Source organism: Panulirus ornatus, chromosome 11 (genome assembly GCF_036320965.1).
Source record: "Panulirus ornatus isolate Po-2019 chromosome 11, ASM3632096v1, whole genome shotgun sequence".
Classification (NCBI taxonomy): domain Eukaryota; kingdom Metazoa; phylum Arthropoda; class Malacostraca; order Decapoda; family Palinuridae; genus Panulirus; species Panulirus ornatus.
The window spans coordinates 66,100,092-66,116,153 of record NC_092234.1 but is presented as its reverse complement, the minus strand read 5'-3'; the positions used below and the strand labels follow the sequence as shown (position 1 = coordinate 66,116,153).

The 16,062-nt window shown below is 40.2% G+C and overlaps 1 protein-coding gene across 1 annotated transcript in view; it reads left to right on the top strand.

Annotated features, from left to right (window-relative positions):
* Positions 1 to 16,062, top strand: part of Ttc30 (tetratricopeptide repeat domain 30) — a 424,420-nt gene that overhangs the window by 75,133 nt on the left and 333,225 nt on the right. Inside the window, exon 3 of the mRNA XM_071666254.1 lies at positions 9,624 to 9,689. Coding sequence (XP_071522355.1) covers positions 9,624 to 9,689 — 66 coding nt within the window. The remainder of the gene's footprint in view (positions 1 to 9,623; positions 9,690 to 16,062) is intronic.

Below are 16,062 nucleotides of genomic sequence, written 5' to 3'. Positions count from 1 at the left end.
GATGGGAATGAAAAAAGGCAGACAGTATGAATTATGTACATGTGTATATATGTATATTTCTGTGTATGTATATATATATATATATATATATATATATATATATATATATATATATATATATATATATATATATATATATATGTATACGTTGAGATGTATAGGTATGTATATTTGCGTCTGTGGACGTGTATGTATATACATGTGTATGTGGGTTGGTTGGGCCATTCTTTCGTCTGTTTTCTTGCGCTACCTCGCTAACGCGGGAGACAGCGATAAAGCAAAATAAACATAGATAATACATACATTATATATATATATATATATATATATATATATATATATATATATATATATATATATATATATATATATTATGCTTTGTCGCTGTCTCCCGCGTTTGCGAGGTAGCGCAAGGAAACAGACGAAAGAAATGGCCCAACCCACCCCCATACACATGTATATACATACGTCCACACACGCAAATATACATACCTACACAGCTTTCCATGGTTTACCCCAGACGCTTCACATGCCTTGATTCAATCCACTGACAGCACGTCAACCACGGTATACCACATCGCTCCAATTCACTCTATTCCTTGCCCTCCTTTCACCCTCCTGCATGCTCAGGCCCCGATCACACAAAATCTTTTTCACTCCATCTTTCCACCTCCAATTTGGTCTCCCTCTTCTCCTCGTTCCCTCCACCTCCGACACATATATTCTCTTGGTCAATCTTTCCTCATTCATTCTCTCCATGTGCCCGAACCATTTCAAAACACCCTCTTCTGCTCTCTCAACCACGCTCTTTTTATTTCCACACATCTCTCTTACCCTTACGTTACTTACTCGATCAAACCACCTCACACCACACATTGTCCTCAAACATCTCATTTCCAGCACATCCATCCTCCTGCGCACAACTCTATCCATAGCCCACGCCTCGCAACCATACAACATTGTTGGAACCACTATTCCTTCAAACATACCCATTTTTGCTTTCCGAGATAATGTTCTCGACTTCCACACATTCTTCAAGGCTCCCAGAATTTTCGCCCCCTCCCCCACCCTATGATCCACTTCCGCTTCCATGGTTCCATCCGCTGCCAGATCCACTCCCAGATATCTAAAACACTTCACTTCCTCCAGTTTTTCTCCATTCAAACTCACCTCCCAATTGACTTGACCCTCAACCCTACTGTACCTAATAACCTTGCTCTTATTCACATTTACTCTTAACTTTCTTCTTTCACACACTTTACCAAACTCAGTCACCAGCTTCTGCAGTTTCTCACATGAATCAGCCACCAGCGCTGTATCATCAGCGAACAACAACTGACTCACTTCCCAAGCTCTCTCATCCCCAACAGACTTCATACTTGCCCCTCTTTCCAAAACTCTTGCATTCACCTCCCTAACAACCCCATCCATAAACAAATTAAACAACCATGGAGACATCACACACCCCTGCCGCAAACCTACATTCACTGAGAACCAATCACTTTCCTCTCTTCCTACACGTACACATGCCTTACATCCTCGATAAAAACTTTTCACTGCTTCTAACAACTTGCCTCCCACACCATATATTCTTAATACCTTCCACAGAGCATCTCTATCAACTGTATCATATGCCTTCTCCAGATCCATAAATGCTACATACAAATCCATTTGCTTTTCTAAGTATTTCTCACATACATTCTTCAAAGCAAACACCTGATCCACACATCCTCTACCACTTCTGAAACCACACTGCTCTTCCCCAATCTGATGCTCTGTACATGCCTTCACCCTCTCAATCAATATCTTCCCATATAATTTACAAAATATATATGTTGGAAAGGATCACAATTTTGCGCGTGATTAAGATATTCCTATGAGTCAGCGGGGAAAATCAAACATTGTAAGTTCCCAAGTGCACTTTCGTGTAATAATCACAACATCAGGGAAGACACAAGAGAGAAATATAACAGTCAGTTGATATACAACGAAGAGACGTAGCTAGGCCACCATTTGGATAATCGCATTTTTACTAAATGGCGTCCTAGCCACGTCTCTTCGTTGTATATCAACTGACTGTTATATTTCTCTCTTCTGTCTCCCCTGATGATGTGATTATGACACTAAAGTGCACTTGGGAACTTATCGTGTTTCATTTTCTCCGTGGACTCATGGGAATATTTATACATAAATATGGTTTGGTGAACAGAGAAGAGGTAGTGAAAGCTTTGCGGAAGATGAAAGCCGGCAAGGCGGCGGGTTTGCATGGTATTGCAGTGGAATATATTAAAAAATGGGGTGACTGTGCTGTTGATTGGTTGGTAAGGATATTCAGTGTATGTATGGATCATGATGAAGTGCCCGAGGATTGGCGGAATGTATTCATAGTGCCATTGTACAAAGTCAAAGAGGATAAAGGTGAGTGTTCAAATTACAGAGGCATAAGTTTTTTTTAGTATTCCTGGGAAATTATATGGGATGGCATGGATTGAGAGGGTAAAGACATGAACAGAGTATCAGATTGGGGAAGAGCAGTGTGGCTTCTGAAGTAGGAGAGGATGTGTGGATCAGGTGTTTGCTTTGAAGAATGTATCTGAGAAATACACAACCATGAAACATCGTCAACGCCTCCTTTCTCCTCAAACGCATCCACGGAACTTCGTCACCGCCTCCTTCCGCCTCAGACGCATTTGCGGAACCTCGTCAAGGCCTCCTTCCTCCTCCAACTCATCCATAGAACCTTGTCACCTCCTCCTTCATCCTCAATTGCATCTACGGAACCTCGTTAACGACGCCTTCCTCTTGCAACACACGAAGGAATCTTGAATACGTCTTCCTATAGCAGCACCAACAGCAATCTCGTTTTCTGTTCTCGTGCAGAATGCCGCGGAAGGGTTGCCAACTCCAAATTCCAGATGGCGCTAGATTCACTCCCGAAAAGCGCTAATTTAGCGCTAAACTTACTAAAATGACTGCGAATAAATGCTCTTCAAATTATTTCTGCTCATTGACGTGTCAGATTATCATTAACAGGTACGACTGGCTGCTTTAACTAACACACCATTATTCCAGATCTGCTAATTCCCAATCTCTTCGTCCTCGGTGTCCTGGGGTTGTGATGTTCTAATTGAGGGTCCTGCTGGTTGCGATTGCGATGACTCGTATGCTTTCAATGACCCAATGCTTTTCAGTAGTTCTTTATGCAGTTTATAATCATAACAGCAGTTTCCAATTCTTCTTAGTGCATAGTTGATGGTATTTGCATTTAAGCTTTTGATAGTCTATTTCGAAGCTTTAACTTCGCGAAGTTCATATGACTAAAGATACGCTCTACATCAACGTTGGAGTGAGGCAATGTCAGCACAGTTAAAGCCAACTCAGAGAGGTCACTGAAAGGATTTTCTCCTGTTGCATCCCTGAACTTGGCTATTTCAGCCCAGAGTGCTAAGGTGCCAGTGTTCTGTTTCCACAGTATATGATGAAGCTTCCTCCATTGGAACTCAATACGTGTGAGAATTTCCTCGTTATTAGTAAACATCTTTGCTAATTCCAGTATTCCAGGCTTTACGTGTTGCAGGCATCCACTTACACTTAGTGATGACACTGACTGTAACACTTGAACATTGTCTGGCAAACGTTGACGAAGCTGTCTCACCAACTCCACTACAAACTGTATGCATCTTCCTCGAATATCCTTTTCATCCGGAAAGTTACATTGTACCATCTCCTTTTGAAACTCGTACCTAAGTACGCATGTGAGTCTGAGGAGTTCTCTATTCAATCTCCTTCCTTTGATTTTCTGCCAGGGATGAAGAGCTTAGAACTTATGGAATCAATAAGTTCAATAAGGTCACTTAGCAATTTGGTTGGATCCTGTACCTTCGCTCCAAATTTCTCATTTACACGCTCAACTTCTCCAGGAATATACTTCAGGAATATCAGGAAGGCGTATTTTTCTTGCCACAAAACGTGTCGTAGAGGATCTGAACTGTGTAACACCTTTCACCATGTTAAATTGAGTCTTACGTTCAACCCACTGCTGCAGTATACTGACAATTGCTGATTCAATAGAAGGCCATCAAGTCTGGCTTGGCTGTATTAACTTCAATGGAGCTTGACCATCATTGAACAAAAAAAAAAAATGTCTGTGCTTTGCTTGGCAAATGGCAGAGTGGGAGAACCAATTATAGGTCTCTGATCATAAAATCCAGGTTCCTAGGGAGACACTCTGCTGCAACATGAGAGACAGCTCGCTGTAGAGAATGACACACACACTTGATCAGGATCAGATGAGGAACTTCTAACTTGAGTTTAGCATACACTTCATTGTTAACCCCCGTCATCACAGAAGCATTGTCAGTGTTAATAGCGACGAGGTTTTGTAACTCCAACCCATTATTTTTCAGTGACTTTTTGATGGCATCACATACCAAATTAGCTCAAAAAGTTCCAAGAAAGTCACTACGAATGTACTACACTTCGACCTTTTTAATTTCAAATTCTTGCATTCTCATCTGTCTGTAAATCGTGCTTTGCACAACTCACTGAGATGATCATTAACACGTAATGAACCGTGTTCTGCAATAAATGATGATAAATTTCCTTCAGTATCCCGTGCGTCACCACTCACTTTTTCAAACGAGATTGTGGTTTGACTTTGAGTACTAAATGGCTCTTCAGCTTTCTTGTGTTTAGATTTTTTGTTGTGTCTTTCAATGTCACCAAGTTTGGCAGAGAATGGTCGGTGTCAGTGCTTGGAAAGACATTTTCAGTCATCCCTCTCTACTTTTCTTAACATCTTTTCATATTTGGGGTCTTTTAACCACTCTGCTCTAAAATGTTGAGTGTATTTCTTACTGTCGTTCACGGATAGTACTGCCACCACTGAGAGTCCGAATTAACCTGAACTGAACCGGGGACTTGATGAGAGGAAGCCCACTGAATACACCCTGTTCAAAAAAAATTCGAACATGTTCATTTCGATGAAAATTAATTACGTACAATATCCGTATTGTTTTCCTTGTTGATTTAGTAGCTTGCTCTTAAACTCCCTAAATCTCATTCATATACTTCAATTTGTTTGAATTTCCTCATATATTGAAATAACTCTAGTTTGGCGCTAAATACAAAAAAAAGGCTCCGAAAAACGCGTTAAGGAACTGAATACGAAATCTAGGCTCTAGATTTTCATGAAATGCGTTGGATGTAACGCCAAAAGGGATAAGTTGGCAACTCGTGCAACATTTCTTCTGCCTCTGCACAGGGCCTAGGACCTATTTTTCACCTCTTTGTACTTTTGTGCTTGCAGAATAAGCTCGTCCCTGAGCTACACTTCCTGCTCTAATCAATTGATATATGATTGTTGTATTGCAGTTGTATTCTGTACCTTCTCCCTTAGTCCTCACATTGCGAACTGACATCATAACACCCTCAAATATTATAGAGAATCTTTACATGAACGTTATATGGTATATATCTTTTAAAGAATTTAGTGTGTATATTCATTACTACTGTGAATTACCTGCACAATTTGTATAACTTTTAAACTGTAATTTTAATGCAAATCGTACTTGTGTTCGCTAGATAAACCTTCGCTAGCACTGTTTACTACCTCCATAGCAACACATAGCAACGGTATGTTTACATCACTTTTATTTACTTGACATGCCAGACTCAAGAGGTAGTGCGTGCCTCCGTTGTCACGAATTTTAAACCTTTGATACCGCCAGTTAGCTACTCTGTTTGAAAATAGCAGCAATGATGCTCCAGAATATCCAGATTCGTGATGGAGAGTATACGAAAACTATATATTCATTGGTTAGTGTAGATATCGAAATACTACCTTTTGAACTTTAAATTTTATATTTCCAAAGTTTTCTAGTAACTACTAATTTCAGGATGGATTTGAAAAGATGCAAGCACCAGTATATTGTTCGTTGTATTATGAATCTAATGATTTTCCGCTTAAAGTCTAGAATAGGGACGCCACTGTTACAGGATTGTTTGTTTAGTTTTCCCACATGAAGTCTTTTTTGCTATTGCAAGGAATTATGTAAACTACCTTTTGATTTTTTATTCGTTAGTGGCAGGGTCATGAAAGATAGGGAAAATGTGGCTAAATGATGTTGCAATATTGTAAAATTTGGAAATCAAATGATATGCAGTTTTAACGTTTAGAGACTGCATATGGAAAGATCTTGATGTTACGTATTCTTACAAAAAACGTGCAGTACATGCATAGCTTAAGAACATCAGAAAGTGCTATCGGGATTTCATAGGCATCCCTCCTATTCATTTCTTGGTATTACCAAGATTTCTATAACAGTATAAATGCATCAACTAACCTGTCTAATGTTGATTCTGAGTGCTTTAACATCACAATTTTCCTGAACTTCAAAGCATTACCTACTTTACAAGAACTTAGAATTGGTTACAAGAGCTCCACGTAAAATTTCACAACCTTTATCACTTCTACACGTTATAACAATGCATTCCAGGAAATATTGTTGATTTCTACCTTCTACAAAGGTGGTGTTCATAAACTAGAAAGTCACCGTCCTTAAGATAGTTATGCAATCTTGGGACCCATTATATGGGGTTCCTGCAGCTTCGAAGCTGCACTTCATGAAGGAACACAGTAAGATGGGTTAACCCAGGAATAAGAAAGCCTTCATCAACAGTGCACTCATTTCCTCTAGTTGATGATGATACAGCTTCATTGAATTATTTCTTCCTCACATTGTCACCACTTGTGGGTGGAGTCCAGGATCACATAAGATATTATCATAGAAATTACTGTAATCTTTCCAAGGTTTGGTTAGAGTGAATTGTTCTCATTATGTACTGGTAACTAAATGAAGGTTTTCCACATTTTGCTACTCTGAAAGAAACAAAAATATAACGTATCCTGCATAACCTACAAATTTTGCTATGGAAAATTTGCATTGCATTTTTCCTTTAAGAAATATGTAAGTGTTTAGTTGCTGATATGAATGTATATAATGCAGAAAATTTCTGTGGCATAGTTTATTTCGTGATTATGACTACATACAAAAGGTAAAAGCAGCTGGATAAGTGTATACCAGAATTTATTCATAATCCGTATTGTGTGATCAGAGGTATGTTAAACTGATGAAAGTAATACCCTATCTGACATATTGTGTGTAATAAACAAAAATATGATATATAGTTTTATGGTGATGTGAGGAGATGGAGTGAGTATTTTGAAGGTTTGTTGAATGTGTTTGATGATAGAGTGGCAGATATAGGGTGTTTTGGTCGAGGTGGTGTGCAAAGTGAGAGGGTTAGGGAAAATGATTTGGTAAACAGAGAAGAGGTAGTGAAAGCTTTGCAGAAGATGAAAGCCGGCAAGGCAGCAGGTTTGGATGGTATTGCAGTGGAATTTATTAAAAAAGGGGGTGACTGTATTGTTGACTGGTTGGTAAGGTTATTTAATATATGTATGACTCATGGTGAGGTGCCTGAGGATTGGCGGGAATGCGTGCATAGTGCCATTGTACAAAGGCAAAGGGGATAAGAGTGAGTGCTCAAATTACAGAGGTATAAGTTTGTTGAGTATTCCTGGTAAATTGTATGGGAGGGTATTGATTGAGAGGGTGAAGGCATGTACAGAGCATCAGATTGGGGAAGAGCAGTGTGGTTTCAGAAGTGGTAGAGGATGTGTGGATTAGGTGTTTGCTTTGAAGAATGTATGTGAGAAATACTTAGAAAAGCAAATGGATTTGTATGCAGCATTTATGGATCTGGAGAAGGCATATGATAGAGTTGATAGAGATGCTCTGTGGAAGGTATTAAGAATATATGGTGTGGGAGGAAAGTTGTTAGAAGCAGTGAAAAGTTTTTATCGAGGATGTAAGGCATGTGTACGTGTAGGAAGAGAGGAAAGTGATTGGTTCTCAGTGAATGTAGGTTTGCGGCAGGGGTGTGTGATGTCTCCATGGTTGTTTAATTTGTTTATGGATGGGGTTGTTAGGGAGGTAAATGCAAGAGTTTTGGAAAGAGGGGCAAGTATGAAGTCTGTTGGGGATGAGAGAGCTTGGGAAGTGAGTCAGTTGTTGTTCGCTGATGATACAGTGCTGGTGGCTGATTCATATGAGAAACTGCAGAAGCTGGTGACTGAGTTTGGTAAAGTGTGTGGAAGAAGAAAGTTAAGAGTAAATGTGAATAAGAGCAAGGTTATTAGGTACAGTAGGGTTGAGGGTCAAGTCAATTGGGAGGTGAGTTTGAATGGAGAAAAACTGGAGGAAGTGAAGTGTTTTAGATATCTGGGAGTGGATCTGGCAGCGGATGGAACCATGGAAGCGGAAGTGGATCATAGGGTGGGGGAGGGGGCGAAAATTCTGGGGGCCTTGAAGAATGTGTGGAAGTCGAGAACATTATCTCGGAAAGCAAAAATGGGTATGTTTGAAGGAGTAGTGGTTCCAACAATGTTGTATGGTTGCGAGGCGTGGGCTATGGATAGAGTTGTGCGCAGGAGGATGGATGTGCTGGAAATGAGATGTTTGAGGACAATGTGTGGTGTGAGGTGGTTTGATCGAGTGAGTAACGTAAGGGTAAGAGAGATGTGTGGAAATAAAAAGAGCGTGGTTGAGAGAGCAGAAGAGGGTGTTTTGAAGTGGTTTGGGCACATGGAGAGGATGAGTGAGGAAAGATTGACCAAGAGGATATATGTGTCGGAGGTGGAGGGAACAAGGAGAAGAGGGAGACCAAATTGGAGGTGGAAAGATGGAGTGAAAAAGATTTTGTGTGATCGGGGCCTGAACATGCAGGAGGGTGAAAGGAGGGCAAGGAATAGAGTGAATTGGAGCGATGTGGTATACCGGGGTTGACGTGCTGTCAGTGGATTGAATCAAGGCATGTGAAGCGTCTGGGGTAAGCTATGGAAAGCTGTGTAGGTATGTATATTTGCGTGTGTGGACGTATGTATATACATGTGTATGGGGGGGGTTGGGCCATTTCTTTCGTCTGTTTCCTTGCGCTACCTCGCAAACGCGGGAGACAGCGACAAAGTATAATAAGAAAAAAAAAATAGTTTTATTTGAAATGTGATCAGCAAATAGATAGAAAAGTTTGTCGAATTTCAGTGTTTGTTTCATATGAAAAACTTGCTATAAATTTACAAAACTTCCTTAAGAGGTATTTATAGATTCATATTTGATTGACGTATTTGTTCCTTTAGAATAAGAGAAGATTTCTGTATTTTGTATTTTGTTGTATGATATGGATTCTGGCTTTCGGTAGTCATTGATTTTAGCAATAATAGATTAATTTCTTTACTAAGGTACTGTAAATTTTAGAGAATTACTTTCCCTCTACATTTGTAGCATTAGTTATTTTGTTTAAGTGTATCTCAGATTAATCATCAGTTTCCAATGCAGGTATGATTAAGACATTCCTGTGCCCTCTCTCCTTAATTTAGTCTGCTTCCTTATTATTAACTTCATTTAATGATTGCAGTTGATGACATTGTGATATTCAACTCTTGAGTTTTAAACACTTACATACTGTCTCATTTGAATAATTGGTAAATGAACTTTCTAATTGGTTCAAACAATTTGTATCATATTGTGTAAATTTTATATATACAATGCCATTTATTCCAGATTAAAGAGCAGCGGTACAGTGAGGCAGTACAGATATTGAACCATATTATAGAATCCTATCCAAGCGTAAGTAAACTTATACTTCAATGTTATTTTGATTACTTAAAACATCCTATATTGTGTTTTAAATGACTTAAAAGTTTGCTTAAATATCTTCTTTATTTGAGATTACTTTTATGACAGGAAGGCAAAATGATCATAGGAGTTATTTAACTGTACTGGATGACAGATTTTTATATTTTTTGAAAGGATCACCCCTCTCCCCTCAACCAAACTTTCCTGGGAACTCATTCATGTAAATCAAAAACCCTTATCCTACTTTTTCAGATTTACTGTTACTCTGCACTGTTGTGCTGTTTGAAAACTCTACAGGTAGACTGTTGAAAATCTATATCAAAAATCCATAAAACCCCCACATCTAAAGTTCATTGCATTCAGTATTACTGCTAGTTTGAGGCATAAGTTTCCAGAGTTGGCTGTCCTATCAACCTTGCATTGCTGTAGCCTACTACATTAAAGATCTGCATTTTTCTCGGATATTGGTGAGGTTCCATAAATTCTGCTATTATGAAGGCATCCAAAAAGCTTCCAAGTGATAGTCTAAGGAGTGTTGCAAACAGGAAGTACATTGTATGTACCATCATGCAGAAATTTCGTAAAAATAGATAAAGTGTGTCAGTGAGAGTATGATGATGTTCATAACATCACTATATTTAATATCAAAAGACAGCCTAAAACCTAGAAAGAACTTTTTTTAAGTACTGTCAGTGATTTGGGGATTAAGAATACCCACACATCTGCCTGTTGTGGAAGGCAGCTAAGAGTAGTGGCATCAGGAGGCTGGAAAGTATCCCTCCCTGAATTGTCATTTCCCAAAAACATGCTTGTAAAAGGGGCCTCTGTGAATAGGTATCATGAAAGAGTGAGTGAAGAATGTCGTAGAACAAGAGTAAAGGAAACTAGGCGAGTGGAAGGTATTTAAGGAAGTAGTAATTGAATATCCCTGGGGATAGGGGAGAAAGAATACTTCCCACGTATTCCCTGCGTGTCGTAGAAGGCGACTAAAAGGGAAGGGAGCGGGGGGGCTGGAAATCCTCCCCTCTCATTTTTTTTTTTTAATTTTCCAAAAGAAGGAACAGGGAAGGGGGCCAGGTGAGGATATTCCCTCAAAGGCCCAGTCCTCTGTTCTTAACGCTACCTCACTAATGTGGGAAATGGCGAATAGTATGAAAGATAAAAAGAAAGAAGTAATTGAATGTGCCGATTAAGTATGTAGTATGTGATGGGATGGGTTGTGGGTATATTAGAAGGTTAGTGAGTGGTGGAAAGAAGAATTCAAATTGTTTGTGAAAGGGAGGTGTATGGGTGGTGTCTACAGGGAAGGAGTGTGTGACTGGAAGGAGTACAAAAGGAGGCAGCAGGTCAGGAGAAAGGTACATGAGCTTTGAAAAGAAGGCAGGAGTATCAGTGATTTGTTGAGAATAAGAAAATGTTTTGGAAGGGGAGCAGTTCAAGAACAGGTGAGCAAATGGGATGACTGAGGAAAGTGGATAAGGATATAACAGGCAAAAAAGAGGTGAATGAGTAAGGTGATAGGGTGGCTGATGTGGTATTTGGGATGAGGTGTCATGTGAATTAGGAAATTCATTGCAAGTAGTAGTATGAAAGAAAAGAGTGGAGTTAGTTAAAAGCTTTGCATCAGATGAAGCGTGGCAAAACGGTAGAGGTGAATAATATTGCAGTCAAGTTTCTGAAGAAAAGGATGACAGTGTTGTTGATTGGTTTGCAAAGTTACTGAACATTTGTATGGCTCAAGGTGAAGTGCCACAGGGTTAGCAGAATGGATGTATAGTACCCTTATATTGCATAAAGGTAAGAGGACAAAAGTGATTGCTTGAACTGCATGATTAAAAGTCTACTAAGGTGTATGAGAGAGTGGTGATCAAGAGAATGATGGCATGCACTAAACATTGAACTGGAGAAAGGAGAGTGCCTAGACCAGGTATTTGCCCCGAAGAATTTATGCAAGAAATACCTGGTGAAAGAGAGTGAGTTTTATGTGGTATTTATGGGACTGGAAGCTTTAGAGACCTTAAGGAAGGCTCTGCAGGTATATTTGGTAAATTGAAAGCTATCAAATGTAGTTAAAAATTTTTACCAGGAAAGTAAAGTATGTTTGCTCAGAAGGGAAAAAGGCTGCGTGATTCTTGCAAAGGTGAAGGTGGGTCTGCAACAAGGTTTGTAGTGTCACTATAGTTATTTAATCAGTTTATGGATAGGATGGTGAGGGAAGTATATGCAAGGGTCGTAGAAGAAGAGGTCTTGGATATACTGGGGGATAGTGGGAGAGGGACTCTGAGATTTGAATCAGTTGCTTTTTAGCAGAAGACACAGTTCTGGAGGCATACTCTAAAGAGAAACTTCAGAAGCCCATAACAGAGTTTGGTAGTGTGTGTGAACTGAGAACACAGAGAGCAAATGTGAATGAAAGTAAGATAATGAGATGCAAGAGGAGGTGAGGCAGGATTGTTTCAGTATAGATATGAATGGGAAGATGTGGAATGCTTTTGGTACCTGGGAATGGAATTGGCAGGAGATGAAACTATGGAGGCTGAAGTGACTCACAGGATGAAAGAGAAGGCTAAGGTCCCGGTTAAATTAAAGGGCATATATGAAAGGAGAGATCATTGTCTGTTAGGGCAAAGATGGGTATACTTAAGGTATAGTGGCAGTGATAGAGTTGTATGTATGTATTTTTGGCTCAGCAAAAGAAGAGAAGAGGGTGGAGATGTTGGAAATGAAGTACCTATTGATGATGTGTATCATGAAGTGGGTTGATCATACAGGGAATGACGATGTAAGACATAGGTGGTGTAGAAAGTACAGTATGATTGAGAGAGCTGACCAGAAAGTGCTAGAATGAGTTAGACGAATGGGGGAATGAGAAAAGAAAGATTGGTTAAGAGACTCTTTGTCTAGGAGGAGGAGACCAAGATGGAAATGGAAAGATAAGAGGTGTGTATGAGATGAAATCAACTGGCTTGACCGTATAAATATTTTTGAGAATGAGAAAAACATGGTCATGGTGGGTGATATCAAAGTTGAGCACCAAAGCTATAGTCTGATAAGTTAATTATCAGAGTTGATTTTTGTTATTGGAAGTTAACTTCCTTAAGGCATATGATAGAGTTGATAGAGATGCTCTGTGGAAGGTATTAAGAATATATGGTGTGGGAGGCAAGTTGTTGGGAGCAGTGAAAAGTTTTTATCGAGGATGTAAGGCATGTGTACGTGTAGGAAGAGAGGAAAGTGATTGGTTCTCAGTGAATGTAGGTTTGCGGCAGGGGTGTGTGATGTCTCCATGGTTGTTTAATTTGTTTATGGATGGGGTTGTTAGGGAGGTGAATGCAAGAATTTTGGGAAGAGGGGCAAGTATGAAGTCTGTTGTGGATGAGAGAGCTTGGGAAGTGAGTCAGTTGTTGTTTGCTGATGATACAGCACTGGTGGCTGATTCATGTGAGAAACTGCAGAAGCTGGTGACTGAGTTTGGTAAAGTGTGTGAAAGAAGAAAGTTAAGAGTAAATGTGAATAAGAGCAAGGTTATTAGGTACAGTAGGGTTGAGGGTCAAGTCAATTGGGAGGTAAGTTTGAATGGAGAAAAACTGGAGGAAGTAAAGTGTTTTAGATATCTGGGAGTGGATCTGGCAGCGGATGGAACCATGGAAGCGGAAGTGAATCATAGGGTGGGGGAGGGGGCGAAAATTCTGGGGGCCTTGAAGAATGTGTGGAAGTCGAGAACATTATCTCGGAAAGCAAAAGTGGGTATGTTTGAAGGAATGGTGGTTCCAACAATGTTGTATGGTTGCGGGGCATGGGCTATGGATAGAGTTGTGCGCAGGAGGATGGATGTGCTGGAAATGAGATGTTTGAGGACAATGTGTGGTGTGAGGTGGTTTGATCGAGTAAGTAACGTAAGGGTAAGAGAGATGTGTGGAAATAAAAAGAGCGTGGTTGAGAGAGCAGAGGAGGGTGTTTTGAAATGGTTTGGGCACATGGAGAGAATGAGTGAGGAAAGATTGACCAAGAGGACATATGTGTCGGAGGTGGAGGGAACGAGGAGAAGTGGGAGACCAAATTGGAGGTGGAAAGATGGAGTGAAAAAGATTTTGTGTGATCGGGGCCTGAACATGCGGGAGGGTGAAAGGAGGGCAAGGAATAGAGTGAATTGGAGCGATGTGGTATACCGGGGTTGACGTGCTGTCAGTGGATTGAATCAGGGCATGTGAAGCGTCTGGGGTAAACCATGGAAAGCTGTGTAGGTATGTATATTTGCGTGTGTGGACGTATGTATATACATGTGTATGGGGGTGGGTTGGGCCATTTCTTTAGTCTGTTTCCTTGCGCTACCTCGCAAACGCGGGAGAGAGCGACAAAGCAAAAAAAAAAAAAAAAAATCCTTAATCATTATTGGACCAGTCAACTTCCGATAACTATATTTTTTACTTCAACAATGTCCATTAGTTTTTTGTCTGATAGAATTTTTACATTTTCTTTTAGGTTCTTCAGTATAATTGTTATTCTTTGTTGTTAATTTTATTTATTGTCACAGGAAAGTTTAAACTATATTCTATCTATTATACTTAATTGACATCTCCTGCATCAGCAAAGTAGCACAAAGAAACAGACAAGGAATGGCCCAACCCACCCACATACTCATGGATATACATAAACACCCACACACGCATACATGCATACATACACAGACCTATACATATATACACATGTACACACCCACACTTGCCGCCTTCATTCATTCCCGTGGCCACCCCGCCACACATGACATAGCATCCCCCCTCCCTTCAACAAGGTAGGTGCAGGAAAAGACAAAAAAAGGCCACATTCATTCACACTCAGTCTCTAGCTCTCATGTGTAATGCACCGTAACTGAAGCTGCCTTTCCACATCCCGGCCCCACAGACCTTTCCATGGTTTACCCCAGACACTTCACATGCCCTGTTTCAATCCAATGACAGCAAGTCGACCCCGGTATACCACATTGTTCAAATTCACTCTATTCCTTGCATGCCTTTCACCCTGCTGTATGTTCAGGCCCTGATCACTCAAAATCTTTTTCACTCCATCCTTCCATCTCCAATTTGGTCTCCCACTTCTTCTTCCCTCCACCTCTTACACATGTATCCTTTGTCAATCTTTCCTCACTCTTTCTCTCCATGTATCCAAGCCATTTCAACACACCCTCTCTTCTGCTCTCTCAACCATGAATATGATTGGTCATATAATTGATTTACTTTGTTGATTATTCTATTTGTTGTCATTTACTTGTATATATGATATGTATGAAGGAGTAGTGGTTCCAACAATGTTATATGGTTGCAAGGCGTGGGCTATAGATAGAGTTGTGTGATGGAGGGTGGTTGTGCTGGAAATGAGATGTTTGAGGACAATATGTGGTGTGAGGTGGTTTGATCGAGTAAGTAATAATAGGGTAAGAGAGATGTGTGGTAATAAAAAGAGTGTGATTGAGAGAGCAGAAGAGGGTGTTTTGAAATGGTTTGGTCACATGGAGAGAATGAGTGAGGAAAGACTGGCCAAGAGGATATGTGTGTCAGAGGTGGAGGGAACGAGGAGAAGTGGGAGACCAAATTGGAGGTGGAAAGATGAAGTGAAAAAGATTTTGAGTGATCGGGGCCTGAACATGCAGGAGGGTGAAAGGCGTGCAAGGAACAGAGTGAATTGGAATGATGTGGTATACCGGGTCAACGTGCTGTCAATGGATTGAACCAGGGTATGTGAAGCATTTGGGGTAAACCATGGAAAGTTCTGTGGGGCCTGGATGTGGAAAGGGAGCTGTGGTTTCGGTGCATTATTACATAACAGCTAGAGACTGAGTGTGAACGAATGTGGCCTTTGTTGTCATTTCCTAGCACTAATTCACGCACATGAGGAGGGAGGGGGTTGTTATTTTCATGTGTGGCAGGGTGGCGATGGGAATGAATAAAGGCAGACAGTATGAATTATGTACATGTGTATATATGTACATGTCTGTGTATATATATATGTATACTTTGAGATGTATAGATATGTATATTTGCGTGTGTGGACGTGTATGAATATACATGTGTATGTGGGTGGGTTGGGCCATTCTTTCTTCTGTTTCCTTGCGCTACCTCGCTAACGCGGGAGACAGTGACAAAAGCAAAATAAATGAGAGTTGGGGTGAGAGTATCATTAAATTTTAGGAAGAATAAAAAGATGCTTTGGAAGGAAGTAAATAAAGTGCGTAAGACAAGGGAGCAAATAGGAACATCAGTGAAGGGGGCTAATGGGGAGGTGATAACAAGTAGTGGTGATGTGAGAAGGAGATGGAGTAAGTCTTTTGAAGGTTTGTTGAATGTGTGTGATGATAGAGTGGCAGATA